Source organism: Sus scrofa, chromosome 12 (assembly GCF_054392235.1).
Source record: "Sus scrofa isolate SSC_HxYL_T2T_F1_AM1 chromosome 12, Sscrofa_HxYL_maternal_Yorkshire_Landrace_v2.0, whole genome shotgun sequence".
NCBI classification, from domain to species: domain Eukaryota; kingdom Metazoa; phylum Chordata; class Mammalia; order Artiodactyla; family Suidae; genus Sus; species Sus scrofa.
The window spans coordinates 43,189,844-43,205,058 of NC_139394.1; the positions used below are offsets into that span (position 1 = coordinate 43,189,844).

General features: G+C 42.4%; 1 protein-coding gene and 1 long non-coding RNA gene across 28 annotated transcripts in view; one reads left to right on the plus strand and one right to left on the minus strand.

Moving 5' to 3' along the window:
- ACACA (acetyl-CoA carboxylase alpha) overlaps window positions 1-15,215 on the minus strand; it is a 293,326-nt gene that overhangs the window by 243,218 nt on the left and 34,893 nt on the right. For 6 of the 27 annotated variants that reach the window (XM_084982963.1, XM_084982953.1, XM_084982962.1 and 3 more), the window contains exon 2: window positions 4,240-4,382. The exons of 9 other annotated variants lie outside the window; for them this stretch is intronic. Coding sequence is in view for 7 of the 18 variants with exons in the window: in XM_084982942.1 (XP_084839068.1) it covers window positions 3,714-3,763 (50 nt within the window). In the remaining 11 variants the exon portion in view is untranslated. Of the gene's footprint in view, window positions 1-3,713; window positions 3,802-4,239; window positions 4,383-5,286; window positions 5,392-15,215 lie in introns of those variants that run through there. 12 more of the 27 variants (XR_014820334.1, XR_014820332.1, XM_084982949.1 and 9 more) reach the window with 4 other exon arrangements.
- LOC146398236 (uncharacterized) lies at window positions 88-12,172 on the plus strand. The gene is made up of 2 exons (XR_014821355.1): window positions 88-315; window positions 7,103-12,172. It is a non-coding gene; the product is annotated as an uncharacterized LOC146398236 (long non-coding RNA).

Genomic DNA, 15,215 nt, shown 5'->3' on the forward strand with positions numbered 1-15,215 from the left:
GCTCTGCCATTCGGGGCCGAGCGGCTAGAGGGCGGGCGGGTCCCGGGCGACCGCGGGCCCTTTCTCCGGGGACGGTGCAGGGCCCGCGGCTCCCCCTCTCGGCGGCCAGAGGAATGGGGTATGGTCCCACGCGCGTCTGCCATCCGGGAGAAGGGGGCCGGGGCCCGCCGGCTCGCAGCGCGGGAAGGGAGCCCAAAACCGAGCGGGACTGAGTGGGGTGGATGGTGAGCGAGCCCCGTGAGGACCTGGCGGTGTTCAATCCCAACGCCCCGAAGAAGTGGGCATTGCATCCATGAATTGCCCAGGACCACACAGGTTGGTTTCCAAGTTAGTGCAGGCAAACTAACCCCTGTTCTGGGCCAACATAACCGGCCTCGTCGGGCTGGCCCACCCCCAAGGAGTCTGCGGTGCTGGCTCCTGGAGCACTGAACGGAAGCCTCAATGAGGGAAGCTCAGTAAAGAGGGCACTAAGCCAAAGGACAGGGTTCCCTGCCTGCCCTGAGCCCGGAAAAACAGAGGGCAGCTTTTGAGAAGTAGCCAACCAATTTCTCTAGTTTTGCCAGTTATTTGATAGCAGGTCTTTCGAGGTAGCTGCGTGTTGGAAACTAAGAGTAACTAGAAAGAGTCCCAACATATAATACAACTATTGGGAGAGAAAAAAAGGAAAATTGGAGAATAAACTACACTTTAGAAGAATGAGTGAGTTTAACCCCTTCCAATCCTGCCCAGAATACTTTTTTGATCCTTACACAAGCTTGTATTAAAGGCCAAGAGAAGTATAAAGGATGGCAGTTTGGTGCGAAGAAGTTCTGTGCCAGGGGGCAAAAAATGAGTAGGGTAGAGATACACACCTGAGAAGTTCTTGGGCAGAAGTAGAAGTGGGGAAGATGGGAATATTAGTCAAGACCGAAGACAGAGTTCCTGTTGTGGCTCAGCAGGTCAAGAACCCAACTAGTATCCTTGAGGAAGCAGGTTGCATCCCTGAACTCAGTGGGTTAAGGATCCTGTGTTCTGTGGCTGTGGCATAGGCCTTAGCTGCAGCTCTGATGCAACCCCTAGTTCTTTGAACTTCCATATGCCACAGGTGTGGCCCTAAAATGAAAAAAAAAATTTTTTTTTTTTTTTTTTTTTTTGCCTTTTCTAGGGCCGCTCCCACGGCATATGGAGGTTCCCAGGTCAGGGGTCCAATTGAAGCTGTAGCCACCGGCCTATGCTACAGCCACAGCAACGTGGGATCCAAGCCGTGTCTGCGACCTACACCACAGCTCACGGCAACGCCAGATCCTTAACCCACTGAGCAAGGCCAGGGATCAAACCTGCAACCTCATGGTTCCTAGTCAGATTCGTTAACCACTGCGCCACGACAGGAACTCCGAAAAAAAAAATTTTCATAAAGGGGCTAGAAACAGAAATTTAGAAAGACGTGAACTTCACAAAGCAGTGACCCATGTTTCATGATAACTGTCTGTCATTAGATGCACCTGTCAGCTGAACAGAGAGGAAAATCAGAATGTAAAGATAACTGAGCACAAACTCATGGTTTAACAAGATGTTTGACTTGATTGATTGAAGGGGGGGGAAGGCCTGTGAAGAAGGAAGCTTTGCCTCTCCCTAATAGTGCTCTATGAAGCTGCATGAAGGAAGTGACTTTGGGAAGAATTAAAAATCTTGAGGTAGCCTGCTTTATTTTTCATCTACCTTTCATAGTTCCTATTACTTATAATAGGTTCTTCCTTAGTGATATTGCAGTTTATCAGCCTTAAAAGCACTGCAAAACTGAGGGGTTATGTTCAAAACTGTCCTTACATAGGGAGTTCCCGTCGTTAACGAATCTGACTAGGAACCATGAGGTTGCAGGTTCGATCCCTGCCCTTGCTCAGTGGGTTAACGATCCGGCGCTGCTGTGAGCTGTGGTGTAGGTTGCAGACGCGGCTCGGATCCCGCGTTGCTGTGGGTCTGGCGTAGGCCGGTGGCTACAGCTCCAATTCAACCCCTAGCCTGGGAACCTCCATATGCCGCGGGAGCGGCCCAAGAAATAGCAACAACAACAAAAAAGGCAAAAAAAGAAAAAAAAAAAAAAACTGTCCTTACATAAAACTTCAGCAAGCCCTTATATGTTCTGCTTTCAATCTCACTGCACATTTGACATAACTGAGCTTTCTAAAGATCTAGCCAAGGAAAAGCCTAGTAAAAGAGCTAGAGTGAAAGAAAATGAAGGCTGAGTTAGGATACGCCAAGACCACTTACACAGTGTATAATAATCTAATTATTATCATCACATGTAAAGACAGCTGGGCAGAGAGTGGGCAGAGAGCTATGTCTTTAAGACAATACACCTGGAATTTCAACTCCTCAGTGTTGTGTTGTTTGGTGCACGCCACAACCTGCCAATTTCTAGTACAGGCTCCTGAGAGCGTTCTGGCCACTCAGGTGCATGTCTCTAAGAAGTGGAGGAGGAGAGCTAAAGGGTGGAGAGAACTTACTCTACAAGACTAACAGGTGTATGAGAAGAGAGTGGCACCTTTCTAGACGCTGAAACTAGATGGCTGTAATGGGCTGAAATGTGCAGTCCCAACCCCCAGTACCTCAGAATGTGAGTAAATTTGGAGATAGACTCTTTAAAGAGGAAATTAAGTGAAAATGAGGTCATTAGATGGGCCCTGATTCCAAATGATGGGTGTCCTTACAAGAAGAGGAGTTTAGGATACAGACACACGTAGAAGGAAGACCATCTGTGAGTCACAATTGATGAAGCACTTCCCAGAATTGTGGCTGCTCTTCTGAAGAAGATGGGCATCTACAAGCCAAAGAGAGATGCTTCAGAAGAAACCAACCCTGCTGACACCTTAATCTTAGATTTGCAGCCTCTAGAACTGTGAAGAAATAAACATGTATTATTTAAGCCACCCAGTCTGATACTCTATTATGGCAGCCCTAGAAAACTACTACAAGTTCCCAAATAGTAAATGGCTTCCAGGTTTTTTAGGAAGGCTTGATAAAGGTGAGCCTTTTAGCTACCTTCCAACCTTAAAGATGGTCCCTTACCTACTATGGAGAAAATAAGAAAAGCCTGAGGGCATCTCTGTCTTTTTTTTTTTTTCCTTTAAATCCAGGTCCTCAATTTTTTTTTTTTAATTTTCCCACTGTACAGCAAGGGGATCAAGTTATCCTTACATGTATACATTACAATTACATTTTTCCCCCACCCTTTGTTCTAGTATCTAGACAAAGTTCTCAATGGTGCATCTCTGTCTTTAAGGTGATCGCAATCTATGTTGGGAAGTCAAAACTGAACAGCAAAACAGTGTCGAGATCTTACTCCTTAAGTGATAACCATGTAAATTTCATAAGAGCCATAGATAGAGGTTAAGTTCTCAAAGCTGAGGAAGCCAAGAAACACATAAACAGTATATGTGTCACTGTCCAGTACATTTTGGCACTTCCATTATCAATTCTACTTTGGTTTATGGTAGTGTTTCTCAGAGTATGTTCCACTGACCACCTGAAACAGAATCAGTAGGTGCTTCTTAAAAATACAGATCCCCAGACCCAATGCAGACTTTTTTTTTAAACAGTAAAGTTTCACCCTGAAGTTTAAGATTTATAAAATGTCTCTGTTAAATAGCAATGCCTCCTACACCTGCGCTTCCTAGACAGGAAAGTCTATCACATCAGACCAAAGTTGAACCAAGGAAGGAAAGAGAATGCCTTACTAGAAAATGGACCCAGGAAGAGCACCCAGTCCTGGTGGCTGTCTGGCCATGGCTCCAAGTCCCTTAAGTAGCAAAGTCACTGATGGACCTTTAGGACAGAGGATAGAGGATATACTGGGATGTTATTTCCCACTGGCCCCCAATATATAACATATACCCTATCTGGCTCCCAGCTCTTGCCATGCTTCTTCTTACAATTGCTTATGCTGGCAAACTCATCCTTCTTCCTTTCTAATTTTCTGCATTTTTCTAGTCCTTGAGAGTCCCACTTTTCTCTAAGAAGATCTCTTTTTACTTCTCCAGCTCTTATTGATTTATCCCTCCTCTGAATTCTTACAGCAATCTGGTCACCACCACATGATTTGGCATTTTTGTGTGTATGTTGCTTTTAGCTCTCCAGCTAAATTTTAATCCTCTGAAAGACAATGAAAATCTTAGAGAACATTTCTTATAGTTGGGTACTCCCCTTGATAGCTAGAGATGTTAGCAAGGGCTTCACTGGCTAAAATAAAGGCTAGCTCTGTACCTGAGAGGCAACTCCGCTCCTGACGTCGGCTTGTCCGTCTTCACCTTGATTCTGGGAGGCAAAACTTCCAGCAGGATACTTAACCCACGGAGCAAAACTTCGCAGATGTTTCACAGATGGACAGACTTCAAGAAAGTCAGTGCCTTGACCAGAATGGAGGCCCCAGTTGTGAGATAAGAGACAAAGAAGACACAAAGGCCTTATCAGAACACTATGTTCTTTTGCTCTGGTCAACCATTCAGGTTTGTCCAGAGTTAAGAGCCTGAGGGAACTTCACACCATAAAGTCAGAAAATGTCCTCAGGGAGGCCACTTTATAAGTCTGATCCTGATGATGAAAGTAGGATTACACAACGAAGGACAGTGTTCACAGTGGAAACATCCCACGATGTTTTCACGTGGGCGCCTGGGTTTTCACAAGGCATTTCAGCTCTCCCGCCCTCCTTACTATCCAATCCCAGGCATTTCCAATCCCTATCTGTACTGACTGTAATTGGCAGTCACAAAAGCTTAGCTGCTGCTTGCACGACACCTCCTGTATCTTTTTTTTTTTAATACGTTTTTAAGTCCTATACAGCTTACAAGCAAATACCCTGAGAAAGCCTAAGGGGATCTTTATTTGAAAATGAATAGGGGAGTTCCCGTCGTGGTGCAGTGGTTAACGAATCTGACTAGCAACCATGAGGTTGTGGATTTGATCCCTGGCCTTGCTCAGTGGGTTAAGGATCTGGCATTGCCATGAGCTGTGGTGTAGATTGCAGATGCAGCTGGATCCCTCGTTGCTGTGGCTCTGGCGTAGGCCGGTGGCTACAGCTCCAATTCAACTCCTAGCCTGGGAACCTCATATGCCCTGGAAGCGGCCCAAGAAATGGCAAAAAAAAAAAAAAAAAAAAAAAAAGAAAGAAAAAAAAAGAAAATGAATAGGGCAATGGACAAGATAACTCATTTCAGTCTTGCCCATCTCTGGGATTCTGACATTTTATATCCTCATCCTCCTGCAAGCCCATGGGAGTGCCCGTGGTGAGTTTCCTCCCAGATCCTGCCTCACCTCTTTAGCCTCTGCAGTGTCTCCATTCATCCCAGGACTGACTCAGCTTTCTCCTGCTACATGTTTTGGCCTCACCCGTCTCACTCTCCACTGCTACTATTATATCTGAAATACAGTAAATAATGAAATACAACACTAATCTTTTTTTTTTGTTTGGGTTTTTGTTTTTTTGGTTTGTTTTGTTTTTTGTTTGTTTGTTTGTTTGCTTTTTAGGGCCAGACCCACAGCATATAAAGATTCCCAGGCTAGGGATCGAATCAGAGCTGCAGCCCCTGGCCTTTGCCACAGCTATAGCAACTTGGGATCTGAGCTGCATCTGCAACCTACACCACACCTCATGTCAATACCGGATCCTTAACCCACTTAGAGAGGCCAGGGATAGAACCTGCATCCTCTTGGATCCTAGTAGGGTTCATCACTGCTGAGCCACATGGAAACTCCCAACACTAATCATTTTTGTAGCACCTTTACTTTCAAGGAAAACTGAGCCATTCCTCAACTTTCTTTTATCCTTTTCATTTCTTCAGATTTAAAAGGCCCCATATCGGGAGTTCCCTTTGTGGCTCAGCAGTTAATGAACCCAACCAGGATCCACGAGGATGTGGGTTAAATCCCTGGCCTCAATCAGCGGGTTAAGGATCCGGCGTGGCTGTGAGCTGTAGTGTCACTTGCAGATGCAGCTGGGATCCCGTGTTGCTGTGGCTGTGGCGTAAGCTGGCAGCTATAGCTCCAATTCAACCCCCAGCATGGGAACTCCCACATGCCCCAGGTGTGGCCCTAAAAAGCAAAAAAAATTTTTAAATAATACAAGGTCCCATATCATAACTGGGACCAGAAGATTTCACAGTGCCTCTGTCTTTTTATTTATTTTTTTTATATATTTTTTTTTATCTTCCCACTGTACAGCAAGGGGGTCAGGTTATCCTTACATGTATACATTACATTTTTTCCCCCACCCTTTCTTCTGTTGCAACATGAGTATCTAGACATAGTTCTCAATGCTATTCAGCAGGATCTCCTTGTAAATCTGTTCTAAGTTGTGTCTGATAAGCCCAAGCTCCCGATCCCTCCCACTCCCTCCCCTCCCATCAGGCAGCCACAAGTCTCTTCTCCAAGTCCATGATTTTCTTTTCTGAGGAGATGTTCATTTGTGCTGGATATTAGATTCCAGTTATAAGTGATATCATATGGTATTTGTCTTTGTCTTTCTGGCTCTGTAAATCTCACCTCTGGTTAAGATACTAGACCAGCAGGTAGAAAGCTATTTCCTCAAAGTAAGTCTTATTTTCCAGTGGACCTGTTGCATTAATGTGCCCAAATTTCTTTTTTTCCTCTCATTTTTTTAAATTGAAGTATAGTTGATTTACAATGTTGTGTTGATTTCTGCTGTACAGCAAAGCGATTCAGTTATACATACATATATATATATATATATATATTCTTTTTCATAGTCTTCTTCCATTATGGTTTATCACAGGATACTGAATATAGTTCTCTGTGCTCTACAGTAGGACTTTGTTGTTTATCCATTCTAAATGTAATAGTTTGCATCTACCAACCCCAAATCCCTAGTCTATACCATTCCCTTCCCCCTCCCCTTTGGCAACCACAAGTCTGTTCTCTATGTCTGTGAGTCCCTTTCTGTATCATACATAGGTTCATCTGAGTCATATTTTAGATTCCACATATAAGTGATATCATATGGTATTTGTCTTTCTCTTTCTGACTTGCTTCATTTACTTATCTTAGTATGATAACCTCTAGGTCCATCCACGTTGCTGCAAAATGTGCCCAAACTTTTTTTTTTTTTCCTAAGGACACAACCACGGCCTGGATTATGGGAGTTCCGGGGCCAGGAATTGAATCCAAGCCATAGCTGCAGCAACACCAGGTCCTTTAGCCCACTGCACCCGGCCAGAATTAAACCTGCACCTCCTGAGTGACCTGAGCTGCTGCAGTTGGATTTTTAACCCACTGTGCCTCGGTGGGAACTCCTACCCAAACATCTTCATGAAAACAAAAAGGAAGAAAGAAAGATAAAGGAAACCAAAACATGATTGAAAAGAAAATGCAGTTTAAATCACTGAATGAGATGGCCATTTCTACTGACCAGCATAGTTCTGGGGATGAATACAGCAAGCAGACGTGAGAAGAACGCAGTTCTTGTGTTGACAAGCTAAGCCAACAGAGCAGCAGGGACACTGCCTCCTCTAAGGGCTACACTGTAAAGAGCTTGAGCTCTTTAATCAGGTAAACCAGGCTTTAAATCCTGTCACCAATTAGCTCTGTGACACGTGAGCAAATGACCCCCTCTCTGAGCCTCAGTTTCCTCATCTACAAAACTGAGACACTACCTTGTAAGTCTGTGTTTTGGATTTAATGTTATAACCAGGAGTTCCCGTCATGGCACCATGGAAACGAATCCGACTAGGAAACGACATTGCGAGTTTGATCCCTGGCCTCGCTCAGGGGATTAAGGATCCAGCGTTGCTGTGAGCTGTGGTGTAGGTCACAGAGGCGGCTCGGATCCCGAGTTGCTGTGGCTGTGGCATGTAGGCCAGCAGTTACAGCTCCGATTCGACCCCTAGCCTGGGAACCTCCACATGCCATGTCACGGGTGCGGCCCTGAAAAGCAAAAAAATAAAAAGTTATAACCAAAACGTAAAGTTTCTAACACAAAATTTGGAACAAAGTAGGTACACTGAAAATATTACTTCTCCCTTTCTCTCTGTGCCCCTCTCCATTTCCCACTAGTGTCCAGAACAAGAACAAAATAGCCTATGAATGTTCAGTTGATTTAAGCGTGATTATGTAATTAAATTCAACACCCTACCAATATTCCCAGGGTAACAGAGCGTGTGATCAGGGACCTCGAGCTAATCTGAATCCTTTACCCTTTACTTGGAGGGAGCAAGTAAACAGAAGTTGCTGTGGCCTGAGTGTCAGAGAACCAACCAAAGGACTGGCACTGCAAGGGTATGCCTGGTCCTGCCCAGTCCCCAGGTTGTAGCACACTGAAAAGGCAATTTGGCCCCTCCAGGACAACAGGATCTTTCATATACTGCAGATGGGAGTGTAAAAGGGGACAACTGCTTAGAAAACAGTTTGACATTAATTAGCGACACTGAACATACCCTGCACACACTATAACCCAACTTCTATTTCCAGATTGATACTCTGGAGAAAGTTCCAAATGTGCCCCAGGAACACAGTTCACTATGACCAAAAACTGGAAACCACCCAGTGTCACTTGGCAGGAGATAAATAAGTTATTGTACATTCACACAGTGAAATATTCTAAAGCAATGGGAATGAAAAAAACTATTGCTACATGAAACAATATGGATGAATTTTACAGACATACTGTTGAGCAGAAAAAGTCAGACACAAAGAGTGTATTTCCTATTACATAAAGTTCAAAAATAGGCGAAACTCACTTATAGGGGTAAAAATCTGAATAATGGATACTCCTGATGGTGGGCAGTGAGTGGGAGATGACGTAAAGAAAGGTATATCCATTTTGTGTTACACATAATAAAAGGTTTACTTTAAAATACATAGGGTGGGGGAGGGAAAGACTGGGAGTTTGGGATTAGAAGATGCAAACTAATATTTATAGGATGGATAAACAACAAGGTCCTATTGTACAGCACAGGGAACTATATTCAGTATCCTGTGATAAACCATAATGGAAAAGAATAAGAAAAGTAATCTATATATGTATAACTGAATCACTTTGCTGTACAGCAGAAATTAACACAACATTGTAAATCAACTATACTTTAATTTAAAAAAGAAAGAAAACAGAAAACACTTCTGCTTTACCTTTGTCCAAGCATAGTGTCTCTCTGGGGAAGACTGAGCTCGTCTGCCACCTTGGAGCAGGGAAGGAAAGTAGCCCTCAGATCCTTTCCTACCCCTGCTCCCAGGTGGCAGCACTGTAACGGGGAACTAACCTAGAGAGACTTTCAGAGGATCGACCGCAGGGGAAGTGTCTATAGATTAGTAGTGTTTGATACCACAAGGGAGCAGAGAATCCTGCAAATATGGTAAGGAAAAAGTAAGCAAAAGCTATGAAGCCCAGAAAAGGCAGCTGAGTCCCTTTATTCTCTACCCATCTATCCTGCTCAATCAGGCAACTGACACAGTGATGCTCTGGACCAATCAAACATTGAGGCACTGATGTCCCCTCTACCCAGCTGCCTTCACTTCTCTGCTCCCTTCCATAGCAAAATGGTCAACAATTTGGGTCACTGCAGAGGCGCAGGTTCAATCCCTGGCCCGATGCAGTGCGTTAAAGGATCCAGCATCTGTTTTTGGAACACACGTGTAATGGATGTTAATACATCCTTTGCTTAATGGTATTCATCAGGAACAGATTTTTAACCCTTGATCTTCAAACATACATAGGTACATGGTTGCTTGCTAAAGAATTTATCTGATAACAGGAGACCATCCAACCAAAAAAAAAAAAAAAAAAAAATGGAGAACCATAGAATCAACTGGAACACGAGGTTCAAATGGCAATAAATAATCATCTATCAATTATCACCTTAAATGTCAATGGACTGAATGCCCCAATCAAAAGACACAGAGTGGCTGAGTGGATAAAAAGGCAAAAACCTTCAATATGCTGCCTACAAGAAACTCACCTTAGGACAAAAGATACATATAGATTGAAAGTGAAAGGGTGGGGAAAAATATTTCACGCCAATAGACATGACAGAAAAGCAGGAGTCGCAACGCTCATATCAGACAAAATAGACTTTAAAACAAAAGGCATAAAGAAAGACAAAGACGGACACTATTTAATGATTAAGGGATCCATCCAAGGAGAGGATGTTACTATTGTCAACATATATGCCCCAAATACAGGAGCACCCAGATACACACAACAAATATTAACAGACATAAAGGGAGATATTGATGAGAATACAATCATAGTAGGAGACCTAAATACCCCCCTCACATCAATGGACAGATCCTCTAGACAGAAAACCAATAAAGCAACAGAGATCCTAAAGGAAACAATAGAAAAGTTAGACTTAATTGATATCTTCAGGACACTACATCCAAAAAAAGCAGAATACACATTCTTCTCAAATGCTCATGGAACATTCTCAAGAATCGACCACATATTGGGACACAAAGCGAATCTCAATAAATTTAGGAGCGTAGAAATTATCTCAAGTATCTTCTCTGACCACAATGCCATGAAATTAGAAATCAACCATGGGAAAAGCAAAGAGAAAAAACCTACTACATGGAGACTAAACAACATGCTACTAAAAAACCAATGGGTCAATGAGGAAATCAAGAAGGAAATTAAAAACTACCTTGAAACAAATGATAATGAAGACACAACCTCTCAAAATCTATGGGATGCTGCGAAAGCAGTGCTCAGAGGGAAATTTATAGCAATCCAGGCCTTTCTCAAAAAAGAAGAAAGATCCCAAATTGACAACTTAACCCTCCACCTAAACGAATTAGAAAAAGAAGAACAAAAAAGTCCTAAAGTCAGCAGAAGGAAGGAAATTATAAAGATCAAAGAAGAAATCAATAAAATAGAGACTCAAAAAACAATAGAGAAAATTAATAAAACCAAGAGCTGGTTCTTTGAAAAGGTGAACAAAATTGACAAACCCCTGGCCAGACTCACTAAAAAGAGGAGAGAAAGAACCCAAATCACCAAAATTATAAATGAAAAAGGAGAAATCACAACGGATACAGCAGAAATACAAAAAACCATGAGAATACTATGAACAACTGTATGGCAACAAGTTTGACAATCTGGAAGAAATGGACAATTTTCTAGAATCTTACAGCTTGCCAAATCTGAATCAAGCAGAAACAGACCAACTGAACAGACCAATCACTAGAAATGAAATTGAAGAGGTCATAAAATCACTCCCTACAAATAAAAGTCCAGGACCAGATGGCTTCACAGGTGAATTCTATCAAACATATAAAGAGGAATTGGTGCCCATCCTCCTTAAACTCTTTCAAAAGGTTGAAGAAGGAATACTCCCAAAGACATTCTATGAGGCCACCATCACCCTCATTCCAAAACCAGACAGAGATACCACCAAAAAAGAAAACTATCGGCCAATATCATTGATGAATATAGATGCAAAAATTCTCAACAAAATCTTAGCCAACCGAATCCAACAACATATCAAAAAAATTATACACCATGACCAGGTTGGGTTCATCCCAGGTTCACAAGGATGGTTCAACATACGCAAATCAATCAGCATCATACACCACATTAACAAAAAAAAGGTCAAAAATCATATGATCATCTCAATAGACGCAGAAAAAGCATTTGACAAAGTTCAACATCCATTCATGATCAAGACCCTCGCCAAAGTGGGTATAGAGGGAACATTCCTGAATATAATCAAAGCCATTTATGATAAACCCACAGCAAATATAATCCTCAATGGGGAAAAACTGAAAGCCTTCTCACTCAAATCTGGAACAAGACAGGGATGCCCACTCTCACCACTGCTCTTCAACATAGTTTTGGAAGTCTTAGCCACAGCAATTAGACAAACAAAAGAAATCAAAGGCATCCATATAGGAAGAGAAGAGATCAAACTGTCACTGTATGCAGATGATATGATACTATACCTAGAAAACCCTAAGGACTCAACCCCAAAACTCCTTGAACTGATTAATAAATTCAGCAAAGTGGCAGGATATAAGATTAACATTCAGAAGTCAGTTGCATTTCTGTATACCAGCAATGAAACATTAGAAAAGGAATACAAAAAAATGATACCTTTTAAAATTGCACCTCACAAAATCAAATACCTCGGAATACACCTGACCAAAGAGGTAAACGACCTATATGCCGAGAACTATAAAACTTTAATCAAAGAAATCAAAGAAGATGTAAAGAAATGGAAAGATATTCCATGTTCCTGGATTGGAAAAATCAATATTGTGAAAATGGCCATCCTACCCAAAGCAATCTACAGATTCAATGCAATCCCTATCAAATTACCCATGACATTGTTCACAGAACTAGAACGAACAATCCAAACATTTATATGGAACCACAAAAGACCCAGAATCGCCAAAGCAATCCTGAGAAACAAAAACCAAGCAGGAGGCATAACTCTCCCAGACTTCAAGAAATACTACAAAGCCACAGTCATCAAAACAGTGTGGTACTGGTATCAAAACAGACAGACAGACCAATGGAACAGAATAGAGAATCCGGAAATAAACCCTGACACCTATGGTCAATTAATCTTTGACAAGGGAGGCAGGAACATCAAATGGGAAAAGGAAAGTCTATTCAGCAAGCATTGCTGGGAAACCTGGACAGCTGTATGCAAAGCAATGAAACTAGAACACACCCTCACACCATGCACAAAAATAAACTCAAAATGGCTGAAAGACTTAAATATACGACAGGACACCATCAAACTCCTAGAAGAAAACATAGGCAAAACACTCTCTGACATCAACATCATGAATATTTTCTCAGGTCAGTCTCCCAAAGCAATAGAAATTAGAGCAAAAATAAACCCATGGGACCTCATCAAACTGAAAAGCTTTTGCACAGCAAAGGAAACCAAAAAGAAAACAAAAAGACAACTTACAGAATGGGAGAAAATAGTTTCAAATGATGCAACTGACAAGGGCTTAATCTCTAGAATATACAAGCAACTTATACAACTCAACAGCAAAAAAGCCAATCAATCAATGGAAAAATGGGCAAAAGACCTGAATAGACATTTCTCCAAGGAAGATATACAGATGGCCAACAAACACATGAAAAAATGCTCAACATCGCTGATTATAAGAGAAATGCAAATCAAAACTACCATGAGATACCACCTCACACCAGTCAGAATGGCCATCATTCATAAATCCACAAATAACAAGTGCTGGGAGGGGCTGTGGAGAAAAGGGAACCCTCCTGCACTGCTGGTGGGAATGTAAACTGGTACAGCCACTATGGAGAACAGTTTGGAGATACCTTAGAAATCTATACATAGAACTTCCATATGACCCTGCAATCCCACTCTTGGGCATCTATCCGGACAAAGCTCTACTTAAAAGAGACACGTGCACCCGCATGTTCATTGCAGCACTATTCACAATAGCCAGGACATGGAAACAATCCAAATGTCCATCGACAGATGATTGGATTCGGAAGATGTGGTATATATACACAATGGAATACTACTCAGCCATAAAAAAGGATGACATCATGCCATTTGCAGCAACATGGATGGAACTAGAGAATCTCATACTGAGTGAAATGAGCCAGAAAGACAAAGACAAATACCATATGATATCACTCATAACTGGAATCTAATATCCAGCACAAATGAACATCTCCTCAGAAAAGAAAATCATGGACTTGGAGAAGAGACTTGTGGTTGCCTGATGGGAGGGGGAGGGAGTGGGAGGGATCGGGAGCTTGGGCTTATCAGACACAACCTAGAATAGATTTATAAGGAGATCCTGCTGAATAACATAGAGAACTATGTCTAGATACTCATGTCGCAACAGAAGAAAGGGTGGGGGAAAAAACTGTAACTGCAATGTATACATCTAAGGATGACCTGACCCCCTTGCTGTACAGTGGGAAAATAATAAAAAAAAAAAAAAAAAAAGAATTTATCTGATTTTTTTTTTTTTTTTTGTCTTTTTGTCTTTTTGTCTTTTGTTGTTGTTGTTGTTGCTATTTCTTGGGCCGCTCCCGCGGCATATGGAGGTCCCCAGGCTAGGGGTTGAATCAGAGCTGTAGCCACCGGCCTACGCCAGAGCCACAGCAACACGGGATCCGAGCCGCCTCTGCGACCTACACTACAGCTCAGGGCAACGCCGGATCGTTAACCCACTGAGCAAGGGCAGGGACCGAACCCGCAACCTCATGGTTCCTAGTCGGATTCGTTAACCACTGCGCCACGACGGGAACTCCTGATTTTTTTTTTTAAATATCACTCTCCCAGTCTTGACCTAATGTTTATAGTCACCTTTAAATTGTTAATCATGTCAAACCATTTCATACATATATTTTGGAATCAAATGTCATGAGATTTTATTACATGCAAATTCATCAAGAATGAATCTCTCTCTCCAGTCTAAGGCACTGCTATGCTACTAAATCATTGTCAGTGTGTGGAATTACACTTTTTTTTTAAATATGGTTTAAAAATATTGTTCTGTAATAAATATCTGTTTCACATACTTAAAAAAAAAAAAAAAAGGATCCAGCATCGCCATAGCTATGGTGTAGGTCACAGCTGTGGCTCAAATACAATCCCTGGCCTGGAAACTTGCATGTGCTGCAGGTGGGGCCATAAAATCTTAAATGATAATAATAATAAAAAAGGATGATCCACACTCCTTCACCTCAGTTCCCTCCCATCTCCCTTCTACTGCCACCACTCCACTGGGACTGCTTTTACAGAAGCATCAAATCCCGAGTTCCCATCATGGCACAGCGGAAACAAATCCGACTAGGAACTACGAAGTTGCAGGTTTGATCCCTGGCCTTGCTCAGTGGGTTAAGGATCTGGCGTTGCAGTGAGCTGTGGTGTAGGTCCCAGATGCGGCTCGGATCCCACGTTGCTGTGGCCCTGACATGGGCCGGCAGCTGTACCTCTGATTAGACCCCTGGCCTGGGAACCTCCACATGCTGCAAGTGCAGCCCTAAAAAGCAAAAAAATAAAATAAAATAAAAAGTGTCAAATCCAGCAGACATTCTATCCTCATTATACACATCTCTCAGCATCTGCCCGACCGCACATTTGTTGCTTGAAAGACTCCCCTTTCTTCACTTCTAGGACATCCACTTGCCTGCTTTTCTTGCTCAGATGTCACCTCTTCAGAGAACTCTTCTCTGCCAAGACTCCTCCACCTCATCACCCTGTGTGTTGTTTGCAATGATAGTCAGAATCTTT